Genomic DNA, 17,299 nt, shown 5'->3' with positions numbered 1-17,299 from the left:
ATATAGCTAGGATTGGAATTGCTAGACCATATGTTAATTATATATTTAACTTTTTGAGGAATAGCCAAACTGTTTTCTACAGTGGCTGCACCATTTTACATTCCCACCAACAATTACAAGCATTCCATTTTCTCCACATCTTCACCAACACTTTTATTTTCCATTTTTAAAAAGTTATTATTGGGCTTCCCTGGTGGCGCAGTGGTTGAGAGTTCGCCTGCCGATGCAGGGGACGTGGGTTCGTGCCCCGATCCGGGAAGATCCCACATGCTGCGGAGCGGCTGGGCCCGTGAGCCATGGCCGCTGGGCCTGCGCATCCGGAGCCTGTGCTCCGCAGCGGGAGAGGCCACAACAGTGAGAGGCCGGCGTACCGCAAAAAAAAAAAGAAAAAAAAAAAAAAAGTTATTATTAAAAAAAAAACTCAAAAAAGTTATTATTATAGCCATCCATCCTGGAAGGTCTGAATTGGGTTTGACTTGGATTTCCCTAATGACTAATAATTGTTAGTATCTTTTCATGTGTATATCTTTTGTACATTTGTATATCTTCTTTAGAAAAATGTCCATTCAAGTTCTTTGTCCATTTTTCAATTGGGTTGTTTGTCTTTTTGTTGTTGTGTTATAGGCATTCTTTATATAGTCTGTATATTAAACACTTCTCAGATAAATGATTTACACATATTTTCTTTTATCCTTTTATCTTTTCACTCTCTTGATAGCGTCTTTGATGTTGACTGGGGCTGCAGTCATCTGTAGGACTGATGGGGCTGAGAAATGTGAGAATGTTTGGAGGGGTTTGGAGGGCAGATGGGAATCTGTACTTTACAAATGTAGAATTGGTGCTGTGTCCAATTTAACCAGCTCTTCCTTCTAAAGGTAGCTAAGCCCAGTTGACATCTGGGTTACACGTATATTTTTAGATAAAAAGGCTAGAAGGATTCATAGCAAAATATTAGCTACTACAAGTGGTGCTATCTTGGGTGGTGATATATTTGATCTCTGGGTTATTCACAACTTCCAAATATGTCTACAATGAATGTATGTTAACTTTTATAAGCCAATAAAATTCAGTTTTAAATTTCTTTTTTTTTTTAAAAAAAAGAGGGCTGCTGAAAATCATATCTGTGAGCTACTTTTAGTAATTTGCAGCCCACTGAATGTCTCCATAGATTGCCTCCACTGCTAAATAGTTCAAAGTACATGAAAAAATAGGAAAAGATAAATATGACACCATCCTAACCCTTGATTCTCCCATCCCTGACCTTACTTAATGGCTGTCCAGTGCCTCAGCACGCTTCTCCACAGTATGTATGATGCTTATAGGGAAAGGAATCTCATGGCTCTTGAACAACAATTTAGAGTGGTTCTATACAGAAAACTATACAGATTTCTAATGCTCAGGGGAACTGAGTGGGCTCCAGTAAAAGTAATTCACAGAGATGGAAAATCCATCCAGGAAAAATATTACAACATAATCACTACTGCAGCATACTAGTGTCTTACAATATGTTCAAAAATATTCACTGCTTTTTACAGTCATACAGGGGCTGGAACCTGCTTCACATTTTTACTCCAAAGCTCTAGTTTAGTCATAGTGAGTACATTAAGAGCAGCCTTTATAAGGTCAAAAGTCAGAGGATACCCATGACCCTGTGCTCCTAAGGCAACATTTAAATGTATGATGGGAGACAGGCAGAAGGAAACACACATGTAGTACAGGGATGATTATCCTCTTTCCTTACTAAAGTGGTTCTCAAAATGTTTGTTTGCAGACATTTTGAAGATTAAATATTTGTTGGCACACTTAAAAGATTTTAGAACACAGCTCATAAAAAACAAGGTAACAATAAGTAAAATTTAATCACTACCTAAATATAAAAGTGACTTACCGTGTATACCAAAATATTCACTGTCATTGCTCTACCAACGTGGTTCCCACCATCTTTTTGTTACTGTTTTGGGAAGAGCTGGTATACCAGTTAAGATTAGATTAAGTTATAAAAGACAGAAAAAACACAAAATAACAGGAGCTTGAACAAGATAGCAGTTCACTTATCTCTCATGTTAAGAACCATAGCGGCCCAGGGCTCATACAGTGGCTCTAAGATCCACAGAAACCTGGGATCCTTCCATTAGAGAGTCCATCTCAACTCATGGTCCAAACTCCATTTACCAAAGAGGAGGAACGGAGGAAGGGAACACTTATCCCTGTGAGGACACTTTCCAGACACTCCATTTACATCCCTCTAGCCAGAACATAGTCACACGGCTGTAAGGGAAGCTGAGAAATGAAGCTGTTATTGAAAGTGGCCAATGGCCCAGTTAAAAATACAGGGTCATGTTAATAATGAAGAAAAGTGGATGCTGGAGATTCCAGTAGTCTCTGCTACAAATGGGTACTGCCCTGATCACATGTCCTAGGTAATCAAAAGACAGATTTCTTAACTGTTGCAGTAACTACCTCACTGTTATGTGACTTTGCATTACACCCATCACCTTTTACTTTATCAAGTTTAGCCCTGCTGTACATTGGAACATATGAATAGCTTGGCTGAGTATCTTTTGTGACATTTCTCACAGTAACAACATAGAGATGTAATAAAGAAAAAATAAATGATGAAGTTTCAATTTTTGTGACCTACTTTGAATGATTTTATGACACAGTGGGTGAGTACCCCTGCTTTCTACATTTGAAAGGTAAAATGGTTAGCTGTTTCCTCTGACTCTCATTTACTAAGTCTTCAGGGTAAAGCCATCATTCTTTCCTTCACTCAGTAGATATTTTTGAGCACCACATGCTTGAAAGTCTCTAGGCTAGATGCTAAAGAGTGTATGTATTTCAGTAAGGCATCTTCCCTCCTAATCAAGCGCTTATAATTTCTTAGCTGAAAGTACAAATGGATAAAATAATTCTGAGGTATCTTTAAGACAAGTACAGAAGTGTCCCATGATTAATAACGGGAATATTGCAATGAGTTGTGAGGGGACTAGGAATGGAGATGGATTAAAGAGGTACGAATTTTAGCTTGCCCTGAAGAATAAAGACTAATTTGTAGGTGGAGATGGGGTTTCTTTCTTGAGGTCTCTCATGTTTTAATCTGTCCTGTAATTTGTAACATCCTCCTGCTATTGTTTTCTCATGGTGACTTAAGTGGGAAATCTGTGTAGAGTCTAACCATCTTTCATTCTTTGCTTCTAGGTATCGACTCATTGGTTCCCCTTCTGCTACTTGTCTCCTCTCAGGCATTGATGTCACTTGGGATAAGAAGGCACCTATTTGTGAGAGTGAGTTGAATTATTTTTTCCCATCATTCCCTCCATTTGATCCTTATTTGTCCTTGGAATTATGAAGAAGGAATTGAATCCTTCTTGCACAGAGTTGACTCTCAGTTGTTTGAAACTTGGAGTCATGTGCTGCACGGTCCTCCTGGTTTTTCTTCACGTTAGGAGGTAATTTATCTGGAACTGTGGACTTAAACTCAGGTAAAATTGCCCCACTTTCCTACTTTGATAATAAACTCGCAGTATAATGATCATTCTCCTTAGTGACTAAACTTAAAAGATACTAAAGAAAATTAATTTTGTCTCTACAACCTCTTAATACCACATTATAAGCCCAGGAAGTAGATTACTCCCTTCCTTATCATTCTTGCTCTGAAGCATAAAAGATCTTGCAATCCTTAGCAATTTTCCCAAGCCTCGGGTTATTCTGCTCTTTATTCTTCCCTCAAATTCTTCCAAGCTCATGCCCTAGTCGTATTTGTTCTTGATTAGTTGGCCATTCATCTTTTCAATGGAATATTGTAAAGTGAATCTCCAAAATTTTGAGGAACATAGAAGAATGATTGCAAATTGGTAAAGTATTAAGGCTGTGAAGAAATCAGTATCACATGCAGAATTGATGGCCGTAAAAGTGGGCACAAACTTCTGGAAGGCTAATGAGCAATATATACTAAAGCCTTAAATGCAAATACCCTTTGACCTAGCAATTCCATTTCCCAGAATTTATCCCAAGAAAATAATCATCATGGACTTTTCCCGTGATTTTCATCCAAAGACACTCAATGCAACAATATTTATGGTAGTGGAAAATGTTAGAAATCATGGTTTGTAAATAGCTGATGGAAGACATAAGGCTTATTAAAAATGATTATAAGTTTTTAAGAAAAGTAAAAAGTATACCATGAAAAATTAGAGATAGAGATGCCACATCCAAGTAGCAATAGATAGTATATTTATATATCTACATCCCAGAATATTATTCAGCCACCAAATATACCATAGAAAATATAACCATAGACACACATGCACATGCACACACATATCTGAAACAATATACATTAAATTATTAAGAATATTTATTTTTGGACCTTATCATTTTTTGTTTGTCCACATTTTATAAATTTCCTACAATGAATATGTTCATTGTATTCACAGGTATTCCTCCAAAAATTACTGTCCTTTTCCCATTGGGTTATTTTCCCTCCATAAAATAACATTGGCTTTTAGATATCCAAAGACATAAATGAGAAACTATAAAAGGTGCCTTCTTTACTTGCCAAAAAATTTTAAATTCTCTGAAAAAAATTCAAATTAGCAAGGTATTATCATTTACTATATACAATTTTCAAGGTCTGGCACCTTTTGTAGGAGGTTATCTTTAATGAAAAATGTTTCCACTTCTACTATATTTATAGGTCAATAAATATTTAACTGAGTCAATATTGGTCATGTGTGAACATGTGAACGTATGAATAGTCAATTATACCAGTATGTTTTAAGTTACTATGTTGTGATAGAACATAGTAGTTATTTAGCATTTTATTACCCCAAATCTGTGATTATTTCCTCATGTCTTTTATATTTTCTTTTCAACCTTTTTTTGGAAATATATTAGCTTTGTGTAAATTTAAGATGTACATTCATATATTGTAATATGATTGCCATCATAGGATTAATTATTACCTGCATCACATTACATAATTATTCTTTATTTTTAGTAGTTGGAATAATTAGTTTCTAGTCTCTCAGCAAGTTTTATGGTTATATCACAATGTTGCTGTCTATATTCATTGATCTGTGCATCTCTAGGGCATATTTTCTAATTGTCGTAAGTTTATACTCTTAGACAACATCCATCCTGTCCTCCCATCCCCTGATAACCACCATTTTATTCTGTTTTTAAAACTTGGCTTTTTTACATTCCACATGTAAGTGGTATCATACAGTTCTTGTCTTCCTCTGTCTGACATCTCATTTATCATAACGTGCTAAAATTCCATCCATGTTGTCACAAATCTCACTTAGCATAATGCGCTAAAAGTCCATCCATGTTGTCACAAATGGTAGGATGTCCATCTTTCAATATTTCATTGTATATGTACCACATTTTCTTTACCCATTCATCTATTGATGGACACTTAGGTTGTTTCTATATCTTTGCTATTGTAACTAATGCCATCATGAATATGGGAGTGCATACACCTTTTTGAGTTAGTGTTTTCATTTTCTTTAGATAAATACTCAGAGGTGGAATTCCTGGATCTATTTTAAGATTTTTTAGGAACCTCCATATGTTTTCCATAGTGGCCACACCAATTTACATTCCTACCACATTTGTACAAGTGTTCCCTTTTCTCCACATCCTCATCACCACTAGTCATCTCTTGTCTTCTTGATGACGGCCATTCTAACAGATGTGAGGTGATATCCCATTGTGGTTTTAATCTGCATTTCCCTGATGATTAGTGATGTTGACCATCTTTTTATGTACCTGTTGACCATTTGTATGTCTTCTTTTGAAAATTGTTTAGTTGTGCCCATTTTTCAATCAGATTTTTTGTTTTTTGTTATTGAGTTGTATGAATTCTTTATATATTAAACCCCTTATCCAATATATGGTTTGCAAAAATTTCCCCCCATTCTGTAGGTTTCCTATTAATTTTGCTAATTGTTTCTTTTGCTGCACAAAAGCTTTTAAGTTTTAAGTTTGATGATTTTTCCTTTTGTTGTTTGTGCTTTTGTTGGTATTGTATTGAAAAAGTCATTGTCATGACTAATGTTAAGAGCCTCTTCCCTACACTTCCTTCTAAGAGTCTTATAATCAGGTCTTATATTTAAATCTTTGATCCACTTCAAGATACTTTTTGTGAGTGATATAATATAGGGATCCAGTTTCATTGCTCTGCATGTGTTCATCCAGTTTTCCCAGCACCAATTGTTGAAGAGACTATCCTTTTCCCATTGGGTGCTCTTGCCTCCCTTATCAAATATTCATTGACTGTATAAGCAGGGGATTAATCCTGGGCTCTCTATTCTGTTCTATTGGTCTATGTGTTTATTTTTGTACTAGTACTGTATGTTTTTTATTATTTTAGTTTTGTAGTGTAGTTTGAAATCAGGAATTGTAATACCTCCAGTTTTGTTCTTTTTCATCAGTATTGCTTTGGCTCTTCAAAGTCTTCTGTGGTTACATATACATTTGAAGATTCTTTTTCTATTTCTGTGAAGAGTGCCATTGGTATTTTTATGTGGATTGCATTAAATCTATATACGGGTTTGAATAATATACATTTTAGCAATATTAATTCTTTTGACCCATGAACATGGGGTATCTTTCCATTAGTTTGTGTCTTGTTCTATTTGTTTCAGCAAAGTCTTGTGAGTTTTGTTGTGCAGATCTTTCAGTTCCTTGGTTAAATTTATTCCTAAGTATTTTATTCTTTTTCATGCTATTGTGAATGGAAAAGTTTTCTTTATTCTTATTCAAATGTTTCATCCTTTGTGTATAAAAATGCAACTGATTTATCTATGTTGATTTTGTATCTTGCAACTTTACTGAAATAATTGATTAGTTCCAACAGTGTTTGGGTTGAGCATTTCAGATTTTCTATATACAGAATCATATCATCTGCAAGTAGCAACACTTTTACTTCTTCCATCCTGTTTTGGATGCCTTTTAGTTCCCTATCTTGCATATTCACTCTAGCTAGGACTTCCGGTATTATACTGAATAAGAGTTGTAAGAGTGGGTATCCTTGTATTGTTCCTGATCTTAGGGGAAAACCTTCCAAGTTTTTCTCCATTTTGTATATTGTTAGCTGTGGATTTGTTATGGCTGACCTTTATTATGTTAAGATATATTCTTCTATACCCAATCTGCCAAGACTTTTTATCATGGAAGGATGTCATTTTGTCAAATGCTTTTTCTGCATGTATTGACATGATCATGTACGTTTTTATCTTTAATTTTATTAATGTGATGTATTAAATTTATTGATTTGTATATGTTGAACCATCCTTGCATCTCCCAGGGGTAAATCCCACTTGGTTGTGGTGTATAATCCATTTTATGTGTTCTTGAATTTGTTTTGCTAATTTTTTGTTGAGAATTTTTGGACCTATATTTATCAGAGATATTGGTCTATAGTTTTCTTTTCTTGTGTTGTCCCTGTCTGGCTTTGTTACCAAAGTAATCTAATGCTGGCCTCATAGAATGAATTTGGAAGTATTCACACCTCTTTAATTTTTTGGAAGAATTTGAGGAAAATTGGTATTAATTATTCTTTAAATTTTGGTAGAATTCACCAGTGAATCCATCTGGCCCTAGGGTTTTCTATGTTGGGAGATTTTCGATTACTGATCCAAACTTTGCTCATTATTGGTCTGTGCAGATTTTCTATTTCTTCCTGATTCAGTCTTGGTAGGTTTTTCTAGAAATTTATTTTTTCTAGGTTATCTAATTTGTTGGCATATAATTTTTCATAATAGTCTCTTATAGTCCTATGTATTTCTGTAGTATCAGTTGTAATATCTTCTTTTTAACTTTATCTATTTGAGTTTTCTTTTTTTCATAATTAGCCTGGCTAAAGGTTTGCCAATTTTGTTTATCTTTTTGTAGAGCCAGCCTTTAGTTTCATTGATCCTTTCTATTGTTTATCTGGTGTCTATTTCATTTACTTCCGCAGAGATCTTTATTATGTCCTTCTTTCTGCTAACTCTGGGCTTAATTTGTTCTTTTTTTTAATTCTTCAAGGTGTAAAGTTAAGTTGACTGTTTGAGAACTTTCTAATTTCTTAGTATATGCGTTTATCACTGTAAACGTTCCTCTCAGAATTGCTTTGCTTCATTCCATAAGATTTGATTTGTCGTATTTCCATTTTCATTTGTTTTGAGATAATTTTCTAATTCCCTTTTGATTTCTTCTTTAACCCATTGGTTGTTCAGAAGTGTATTTTTCAGTTTCCACATATTTGTAGATTTTCCAGCTTTCCTCTTGTTGTTGATTTCTAGTTTTATACAATTGTGGTCAGAAAAGATAATTGGTGTCATTTCAATCTCCTTAAATTTGCTAAGATTTGTTTTGTGCTTTCTCATATGATCTATCCTAGAAAATGTCCCATGGGCACTCCAGAACAATGTTTATTCTGCTGCTGTTGGATGGAATGTTTTATATATGTATGTTAAGTCCATTTGTTCTAGAGTATGGTTCAATTCCAATGTTTCCTTGTTGATTTTCTGGATGATCTATCCTTGCTGAGAGTAGGTATTGAAGTCCCCTACTATGATTGTATTGTTGTCTATTTCTCCCTTTAGATCTCTTAGTATTTGCCTAATATATTTCAGTGCTCTGATGTTGGGTGCATATGTATTCATGATTGTTATATATTCTTGATGTTCTGACACTTTTATCATTATATAATAACCTTCTTTGTCTCTTGTTATCATTTTTGACTTGAAGTCTATTTTGTCTGACATAAGTATGAATATGCCCTCTTTCTTTTGTTTTACACTTGCATGGAACATCCTCTTCCATCCCTTCATTTTAAGCCTATGTGTTCTTTAGAGCTGAAATGAGGTTCTTGTAAGCAGCATACACTTGGGCTTTGTTGTTGTTTTTTTAAATCTATCCCGCCACTCTGTGACTTTTGATTGATGAATTCAATCCATTTATATTTTGAGTGATTATTGATATGTAAGAACTTACTACTGCTGTCTTATCATTTTTTTGTTTCTCCTTTGTTTCTTTTTCCCTCTGTTTCTGTCTACCTTTGTAAAGTGGTGGTTTTCCATGGTGATTTTCTCAGTCTCCCCTTGTTTTGTTTCATGACTTCTAGAATTTTGATTTGTAATTACTATATGGCTTACATAGAACATCACATAGATCAAATCGTCCTTTTTATGATGATAGGAATTTATCTTAATTCACCTATAAAATTTCCACAGTTTTAGTCCTCCCTTTTTGTATTTTTGATGTCACAATTTATCTTTTTCTGAGCTATGAATTTATTGAGAAATTATAGTAGCTATAGTTTGTTTTTAGTTGAAAGCTATAGTCTTTTTTAATACTCTTTGCCTTAAACCTTTATACTATAATTAAGTGACTGACCCACTGTTCTAATATTGAAGTACTGTTTTCTAATTCTGAATATTTTTCACCTTTGCTAGAGTATTGTGTACTCTCATTTGCTTTTATGTTACAAAGTAGCATCTTTTCATTTCAGCTTGAAGAACTTCTTTCAGCATTTCTTGCAAAGGAAGTCTCATTATGGTAAACATTCTCAGTTTTTGTTTGCCTGGTAAACCTTTATTTCTACTTCATAGCTGAAGAATAAGTTTGCTGGATAAAGTATTCTTGACTGGCAAATTTTATCTTTCAGCACTTTGAATGTGTCATTCCACTCCATCTGGCCTGTAGAGTTTGTGCTGAGAAATCTGCTAGTAGCCTCATGGCTACTTTGTAAGCTACTTTCTTTTTTCCCTGGCTGCATTTAAGATTCTTTCTTTGTCATTGATTTTTGACAGTTTCAGTATAATATATATTGGAGAAGGTCTTTTTGCATTGAGATAATAGGGTGTTTTATTAGCTTCTTGGACTTCCAGTACCTTCCCCAGGTTTGAGAAGTTCCCAGCTATTATTTCTTTAACTACGCTCTCTGCTCCCTTCTCCCTCTGTTCTTTTTCTTGTAGACCAATTATTCTCACATTTGTTTTTCTCATTATATCTGATAGCTCTCATAGGATTTCTTTTAATTTTTTAACATCTTTATTGGAATGTAATTGCTTTACAATGTTCTGTTAGTTTCTGCTGTATAACAAAGTGAATCAGCTATATGTATACATATATCCCCATATCCCCTCCCTCTTGTGTTTCCCTCCCACCCTCCCAATCCCAACCCTCTAGGTGGTCACAAAGCATGGAGCTGATCTCCCTGTGCTAAGTGGCTGCTTCCCACTAGTTATTTTACATTTGGTAGTGTATATATGTCCATGCCACTCTCTCATTTCATCCCAGCTTACGCTTAACCCTTCCCGTGTCCTCAAGTCCATTCTCTACGTCTGCATCTTTATTCCTGTCCTGCCCCTAGGTTCTTCAGAGCCATTTCTTTTTAGATTCCATATATATGTGTTAGCATACGATATTTGTTTTTCTCTTTCTGACTTACTTCACTCTGTATGACAGACTATAGGTCCATCCACCTCACTACAAATAACTCAATTTCATTTCTTTTTATGGCTGAGTAATATTCCATTGTATATGTGTGCCACATCATCTTTATCCATTCATCTGTCGATGGACACTTAGGTTGCTTCCATGTCCTGGCTATTGTAAATAGTGCTACAGTGAACATTGTGGTACATGATTCTTTTTGAATTATGGTTTTCTCAGGGTATATGCCCATTAGTGGGATTGCTGGGTCATATGGTAGTTCTTTTTTTAGTTTTTTAAGGAACCTCCATACTGTTCTCCATATTGGCTGTATCAATTTACATTCCCACCAACAGTGCCAAGAGGGTTCCTTTTTCTCCATACCCTCTCCAGCATTTACTGTTTGTAGATTTTTTGATGATGGCCATTATAACTGGTGTGAGGTGATACCTCATTGTATTTTTTTTCTTTTTCTTTGTTATTTTATTTAAAATTAAAATGAGGTTTTAGGTCTCAGCTTTCTGAAATCAACAGACTGTGTTGATTTACTAAAGATATCTCTTCAAAAAGCATTCTTTCTTCCAATTTTCCCTCCCCCCCTTACTGCCTGGTAACTATAAGTTTGTTTTCTACACCTATAACTCTATTTCTGTTTTTGTAGAAAAGTTCGTTTGTACACTATTTTTAGATTCTACGTATAAACAATATCATGTGATATTTGTCTTTTTCTGTCTGACTTACTTTGCTCAGTATGACAATCTCTAAGTCCATCCATGTTGCTATAAATGACATTATTTGTTCTTTTTATGGCTGAGTAATATTCCATTTTATATATGTACCACATCTTCTTTATCCATTCCTCCGTTGATGGACATTTAGGTTGCTTCCATGTGGAGTGCACGTATCTTGTTGAATTATGGTTTTGTCCAAATATATGCCAGGAGTGGGATTGCAGGATCATATGGTAGCTCTATTTTTAGTTTTTTAAGGAACCTCCATACTGTTCTCCACAGTGGCTGCACTAATTTACATTCCCACCAGCTGTGTAGAAGGGTTCCCTTTTCTCTACATCCTCTCTAGCATTTACTGTTTGTAGATTTTTTTTTTTTTTTTTTGCAGTACAGGGGCCTCTCACTGCTGTGGCCTCTCCCGTTGCGGAGCACAGGCTCCGGATGCACAGGCTCAGCGTCCATGGCTCACGGGCCCAGCTGCTCCACGGCATGTGGGATCTTCCTGCACCGGGGCATGAACCTGGGTCCCCTGCATCAGCAGGCAGACTCTCAACCACTGTGCCACTAGGGAAGCCCATGTTTGTAGATTTTTTGATGGTGATCTTTCTGCCCAGTGTGAGGAGATAACTAATAAGGACCTACTGTTAAAATAGAATTACCATATGACCCAGCAGTCCCAATAATGGGCATATACCCTGAGAAAACCATAATTCAAAAAGAGCCATGTACCAAAATGTTCATTGCAGCTCTATTTTATCTTGCTGTGATTTATGCCATAGAGTGTTCTGCCTATATTTTCCTCTAACAGTTTTATAGTGTCTGGCCTTACATTTAGGTCTTTAATCCATTTTGAGTTCATTTTCATTTATGGTGTTAGGGAATGTTCTAATTTCATTCTTTTACATGTAGCTTTCCAGTTTTCCCAGCATCATTTATTGAAGAGGCTGTGTTTTCTCCATTGTATATTCTTGCCTCCTTTATCAAAGATAAGGTGACCATATGTGCGTGGGTTTATCTCTGGGCTTTCTATCCTGTTCCATTGATCTATATTTCTGTTTTTGTGCCAGTACTATACTGTGTTGATTATTGTAGCTTTGTAGCATAGTCTGAAGTCAGGGAACCTGATTCCTCCAGCTCTGTTTTTCTTTCTCAAGATTGCTCTGACTATTCGGGGTCTTTTGTATTTCCATACAAATTGTGAAATTTTTTGTTCTAGTTCTGTGAAAAATGCCAGTGGTCGTTTCATAGGGATTGCATTGAATCTGTAGATTGCTTTGGGTAGTATAGTCATTTTCACAATATTGATTCTTCCAATCCAAGAACATGGTATATCTCTCCATCTGTTTGTGTCATCTTTCATTTCTTTCATCAGTGTCTTATAGTTTTCTGCATACAGGTATTTTGTCTCCGTAGGTAGGTTTACTCCTAGGTATTTTATTCTTTTTGTTGCAACAGTAAATGGGAGTGTTTCCTTAATTTCTCTTTCAGATTTTTCATCATTAGTGTATAGGAATGCAAGAGATTTCTGTGCATTAATTTTGTATCCCACTACTTTCCATGTATTTTGCAACTGACAGTTTGTACCTCTTAATCTCCCTCACCTATTTCGTTCTTCACCCCATTTCCCTCCCCTCTGGCAATCACCTGTTTCTTCTCGGTATCGATAACTCTGTTTCTGTTTTCTTATGTCTGTTCATTTGTTTTGTTTTTAGATTCCACAATAAGTGAAATCATGTAGTACTTGCCTTTCTCTGTCTGCCATGTCATTTAGCATAGTACCTCGAGGTCCATCCATGTTGTTGCAGATGGTAAGATATCATTCTTTTTATGCCTCAGGAATATTCCATTGTGTATGTATACCACATCTTCTTTTTCCATTCATTTATTGATGGGTATTTAGGTTGCTTCCATATATTGGCTTTTGTGAATAATGCTACAATGAACATTGGGTGCATATATCTTTTCTAATTAGTGTTTTCATTTTCTTCAGATGAATGCACAGGAGTGGAATTGATGTCATGTGGTAGTTCTAGTTTTAATTTTTTAAATTAATTTATTCATTTAATTTTGGTTTCATTGGGTCTTTGTTGCTGTATGCAGGCTTTCTCTAGTTGTCGAGACCGGGGGCTACTCTTTGTTGTGGTGTGCGTGCTTTTCATGGCAGTGGCTTCCCTTGTTGTGGAGCATGGGCTCTAGGTATGCAGGCTTCAGTAATTGTGGCATGCAGGCTCAGTAGTTGTGGCTCGTGGGCTCTAGAGTGCAGGCTCAGTTGTTGTGGCACATGGGCTTAGTTGCTCTGCAGCATGTGGGATCTTCCCACAGCAGGGTTCGAACCCACGTGCCCTGCATTGGCAGACAGATTCTTAACCACTGCAGCACCAGGGAAGTCCCTAGATTTAATTTTTTGAGAAATCTTCATACTGTTTTCCACAGTGGGTACAATTTACATTCCCAACAATAGTGCATGAGAGTTCCCTTTTCTCCACATCCTTCCTAACACTTGTTATTTGTTTCTTTTGATATTAGCCATGCTGACAGGTGTTAGGAGATATCTCACTATGGCTTTGATTCTCATTTCTCTGGTGATTAATGATGCTGAGCATCTTCTCACATGCCTGCTGGTCATCTGTAGGTATTCTTTGGAAAAATGTCTATTCAGATCCTCTGCCCATTTTTTAATTGGATTGTTTGTTTTTTTGATGTTGAGTTGTATGAGTTCTTTGTATCTTTCAGCCTTTCTTTGTCTTTTGGTTGGAGCATTTAGTCCATTTACATTTAAAGTAATTATTCATAGATATGGACCTATTGCCATTTTGTTAATTTTGGGGGATTGTTTTGTTGTGTAGTTCTTCTTTCTTCTTTTCCTCTCCTCTTTTGCAATTTGATGACTTTCTTTAGCATTATGTTTGGATTCCTTTCTCTCTTTTTTTGTGTGTATCTATTATAGGTTTTGGTTTGTGGTCACCATGAGGTTCATATATAACAGCTCTCTATCTATCTCTTATCTATGATTACATATAGATGTACATATGATTAATTGATGATCTCTTAAGTTCGAATGTATTCTAACAACCCTGCATTTTTACTCCTCCCACAACAATGTTGAATATTTTTGATGTCATATTTTACATCTTTTTGTTTTTTGTATCCCTTAACTACTTATTTTGTATATAGATGATTTCCCTACTTTTGTCTTTTAACCTTCCTGCTAGCTTTATAAATAGTTGATCTACTATTTTGCCTTTACCAGTGAGATTTTCTTTCATAATTTTCACATTTCTAATTGTGGCCTTTTCTTTTCCACTTAAAGAAGTTCCTTTAACGTTTCTATTAAAGTCAGTTTAGTGGTGCTGAACTCTTTCAGTTTTTATTTGTCTGTAAAACTCTCCTTCAAGTATGAGTGATAACTTTGCCAGGTAGAATATTCTTGTTTGTAGATTTTCCCCTTTTGTCATTTGATTGTATTGTGCCACTCCCTTCTGGCCTGCAAAGTTTCTGTTAAAGAGTCAGCTGATATTCTTATGGAGGTTCCCTTGTACATAACTAGTTGCTTTTCTCTTGCTGTTTTTAATATTCCCTCTTAATCGTTCACTTTTTGCCACTTTAATAGTATGTGTTTTGGTGTAAATCTCTTTGGGTTCATCTTGTTTGTGATTCTCTGTACTTTCTTACTTGGGTGTCTGTTTCCTTCCCCAGGTTAAGGAAGTTTTCCACTATTATTTCTTCAAATAAGTTCTCTGCCCCTTGGTCTCTGTCTTCTCCTTCTGGGACCCCCATCATGTGAATGTTAGTATGCTTGATATTGTTCCAGAGGTTTCTTAAACTATCCCCATTAAAAAAACCTTTTTTCTCTTTTCTGTTCGGCTTAAGAGATTTCCATAACTTTGTCTTTCAGATCACTGATCTGTTCCTCTGCATCATCTAATCTACTGTTGATTCCTTCTAGTGTATTTTTTATTTCAGTTATTGTATTCTTCAGCTTTGTTTGGTTCTTCTTTATATTTTCTATTCCTTTGTTAAATTTCTCACTGTGCTTATCTATTCTTCCCCTGAGTTCAATGAGTATCTTTATGACCATTACCTTGAACTCTTTATCATGTAGTTTTCTTACCTCCACTTCAGTTATTTCTTTTATGAAAATTTTGTCTTGTTCAATCATTTGGAACATACACCTCTGTTTCCTCATTTTGCCCAATATTCAGTGTTTATATCTGTGTGTTAAGTTGGTCCATTATGTTTCCTGATCTTGAAGAAGTGCCCATGGTAGGAAACATCCTGTGGTTCCAGCAGCATGCTCCCCTTTGGTCATGAAAGCTGTATGTTCTATGGATGCCCCCTATGTGCGATGCTTGTGCCCTTCTTTTGTGGTGGTATCAACTACTGTGGGCACACTGGTATGTGGGGCTGACAACTAGCCAAATTGGCTGCTAGGCCATGCTTTGTACAGTAGCTGTGGGCCCACTGGAGGGCTGGGTAAGCTTCCTTCATGGTTGGCTGCACACCCAGGGCGATGTGGGGCTGATGCTGGTCCACTGAAGGGTAAGACTGTGTCCCTGTGTGGCTGTCTGCATAGCCTGGTGGTGGTGGTGGGCTCAGCATTGGTGCTGGCCCACTAGTATGAGTGGCTGGGTCCCCATGGGGCTGTCTACATGACCCTGGGGGCTCAGGGCTCATGCAAGCCCACCGTAGGTCGGGGTCAGGTCCTTATGTGGCTGTCTGCATGGCCCAGAGGGACTCAGGGCAGGTGCTGTCCTGCTGGTGGGTGGGGCCAGGTCCCCACATGGCTGTGTACATGTCTAGGTTGGGTTGGGCTGGTACAGGCCCACTGGTGGTGGTAAGCCTCCAGCACGAATAGGCTAGAGGGAGGATTTCCAAATGGCATTTGCTAACACTGGTGTTATCTCGGTAAAATGAGCTCCCCAGAGTGGCTGCTAACAGTGTCTAAGGGGAATCCCAGTTGCCTGCTGCCTCTCTGGAAGGCTCTTCAAGATCAGCAAGTAGGTCGGACTGAAGCTCTTTTCAAACTACTGCCTCTGTGCTGGGACTTGGAGCATATGAGACTTTGCACGTGCCCTATAAGAGTGACATTTTTGTTTCCTATAACCCTCTGGCACTCCCGAACATAAGCCCCACTGGGTTTCAAAGCTAGGGGGCTCATCTCCCTGGAGTAGGACCCCTGGCTGGGGAGCCCAGTGAAGTGCTCAGACTCCTCACTCCTCGGGGAGGACCTTTATGATTGTGATATTCTTCCCATTTGTGGGTCACCAACCAAGGCTGTGGGTCTTGACTATACCATGTCTCTACCTCTCCTATTTATCTCATTATGGTTCCTTCTTTATCTCTTTAGTTATGGAAATTTTTTTTTCTGCTAGTATTCAGGTCATTTTCATAGATAGTTGCTCTGTAAGTAGTTGTAATTTTGGTGTGTCCATGGGAGGAGGTGAGTTTAGGGTCTTCCTATGCTACCATCTTGAACACCTTTCCCTAAAAAGACAGATTCTTAAATTCCATTCCCAAGAACTCTCTGACATGTTGAGGTAGAGTCCAGAGGTCTATTTTTAACAAACCCATCAGAATATTTTGATGTAGCAGGACCACAGACCATATTTTGAGAAATGCCACTTTACCTTGTTGGTTTTTATTTTAAAAAGAGGACTTAGGCTAATTTTGAGACCATTACAACTGAAAAGCAGGCTTTGCTTGGAAGGTATCAGTGGCAAGGCAGAGAAAGAAAGCAAAACAAAGGATGGGCTTGTTCGCCGAAAACAAATAGACTGCCAGTTATTTCTCTAGCAAAAATGGTCTTGCTTGGGATCAGCAGAGAATTGCGGTTTGGGGTCTGCAGCCATGGTGAGCCACATGCAAGTCCCCGCATAGCAAAGGAAGGAGAACTCTTTTAACAGAAGGGAAAAGGAAGTTGTAAGGGCTCTAGCAAACAAAGAGTCCATGGTTTTTCCTTGCTGATTTGCTGCTAGGAAAGAAGAGGAGTCTTTCTTCTTGCTGTTGAGCTCTGCTGTCATCACAGTGTGTGAAAGCTCCCCCTTCTGGTCTCCAGACTCTATTTAATTATTTAATTTAAGGTTTCTATTTATTAATTTTTACAAGGTAAATGAGATAAAATTAAGTAGAAAATTAATACT

General features: G+C 36.8%; 1 protein-coding gene across 1 annotated transcript in view; it reads left to right on the top strand.

The window, feature by feature from the left end:
• The window catches only part of CR1L (complement C3b/C4b receptor 1 like), a 58,067-nt gene that overhangs the window by 22,807 nt on the left and 17,961 nt on the right, over nucleotides 1–17,299 (top strand). The window contains exon 10 of the mRNA XM_024750878.1: nucleotides 3,199–3,284. Within this exon, the coding sequence (XP_024606646.1) occupies nucleotides 3,199–3,284 (86 nt within the window). The remainder of the gene's footprint in view (nucleotides 1–3,198; nucleotides 3,285–17,299) is intronic.

Source organism: Neophocaena asiaeorientalis, unplaced genomic scaffold (genome assembly GCF_003031525.2).
Source record: "Neophocaena asiaeorientalis asiaeorientalis breed wild unplaced genomic scaffold, Neophocaena_asiaeorientalis_V1.1 scaffold67, whole genome shotgun sequence".
NCBI classification, from domain to species: domain Eukaryota; kingdom Metazoa; phylum Chordata; class Mammalia; order Artiodactyla; family Phocoenidae; genus Neophocaena; species Neophocaena asiaeorientalis.
This window is presented reverse-complemented; position numbering and strand designations above follow the sequence as displayed.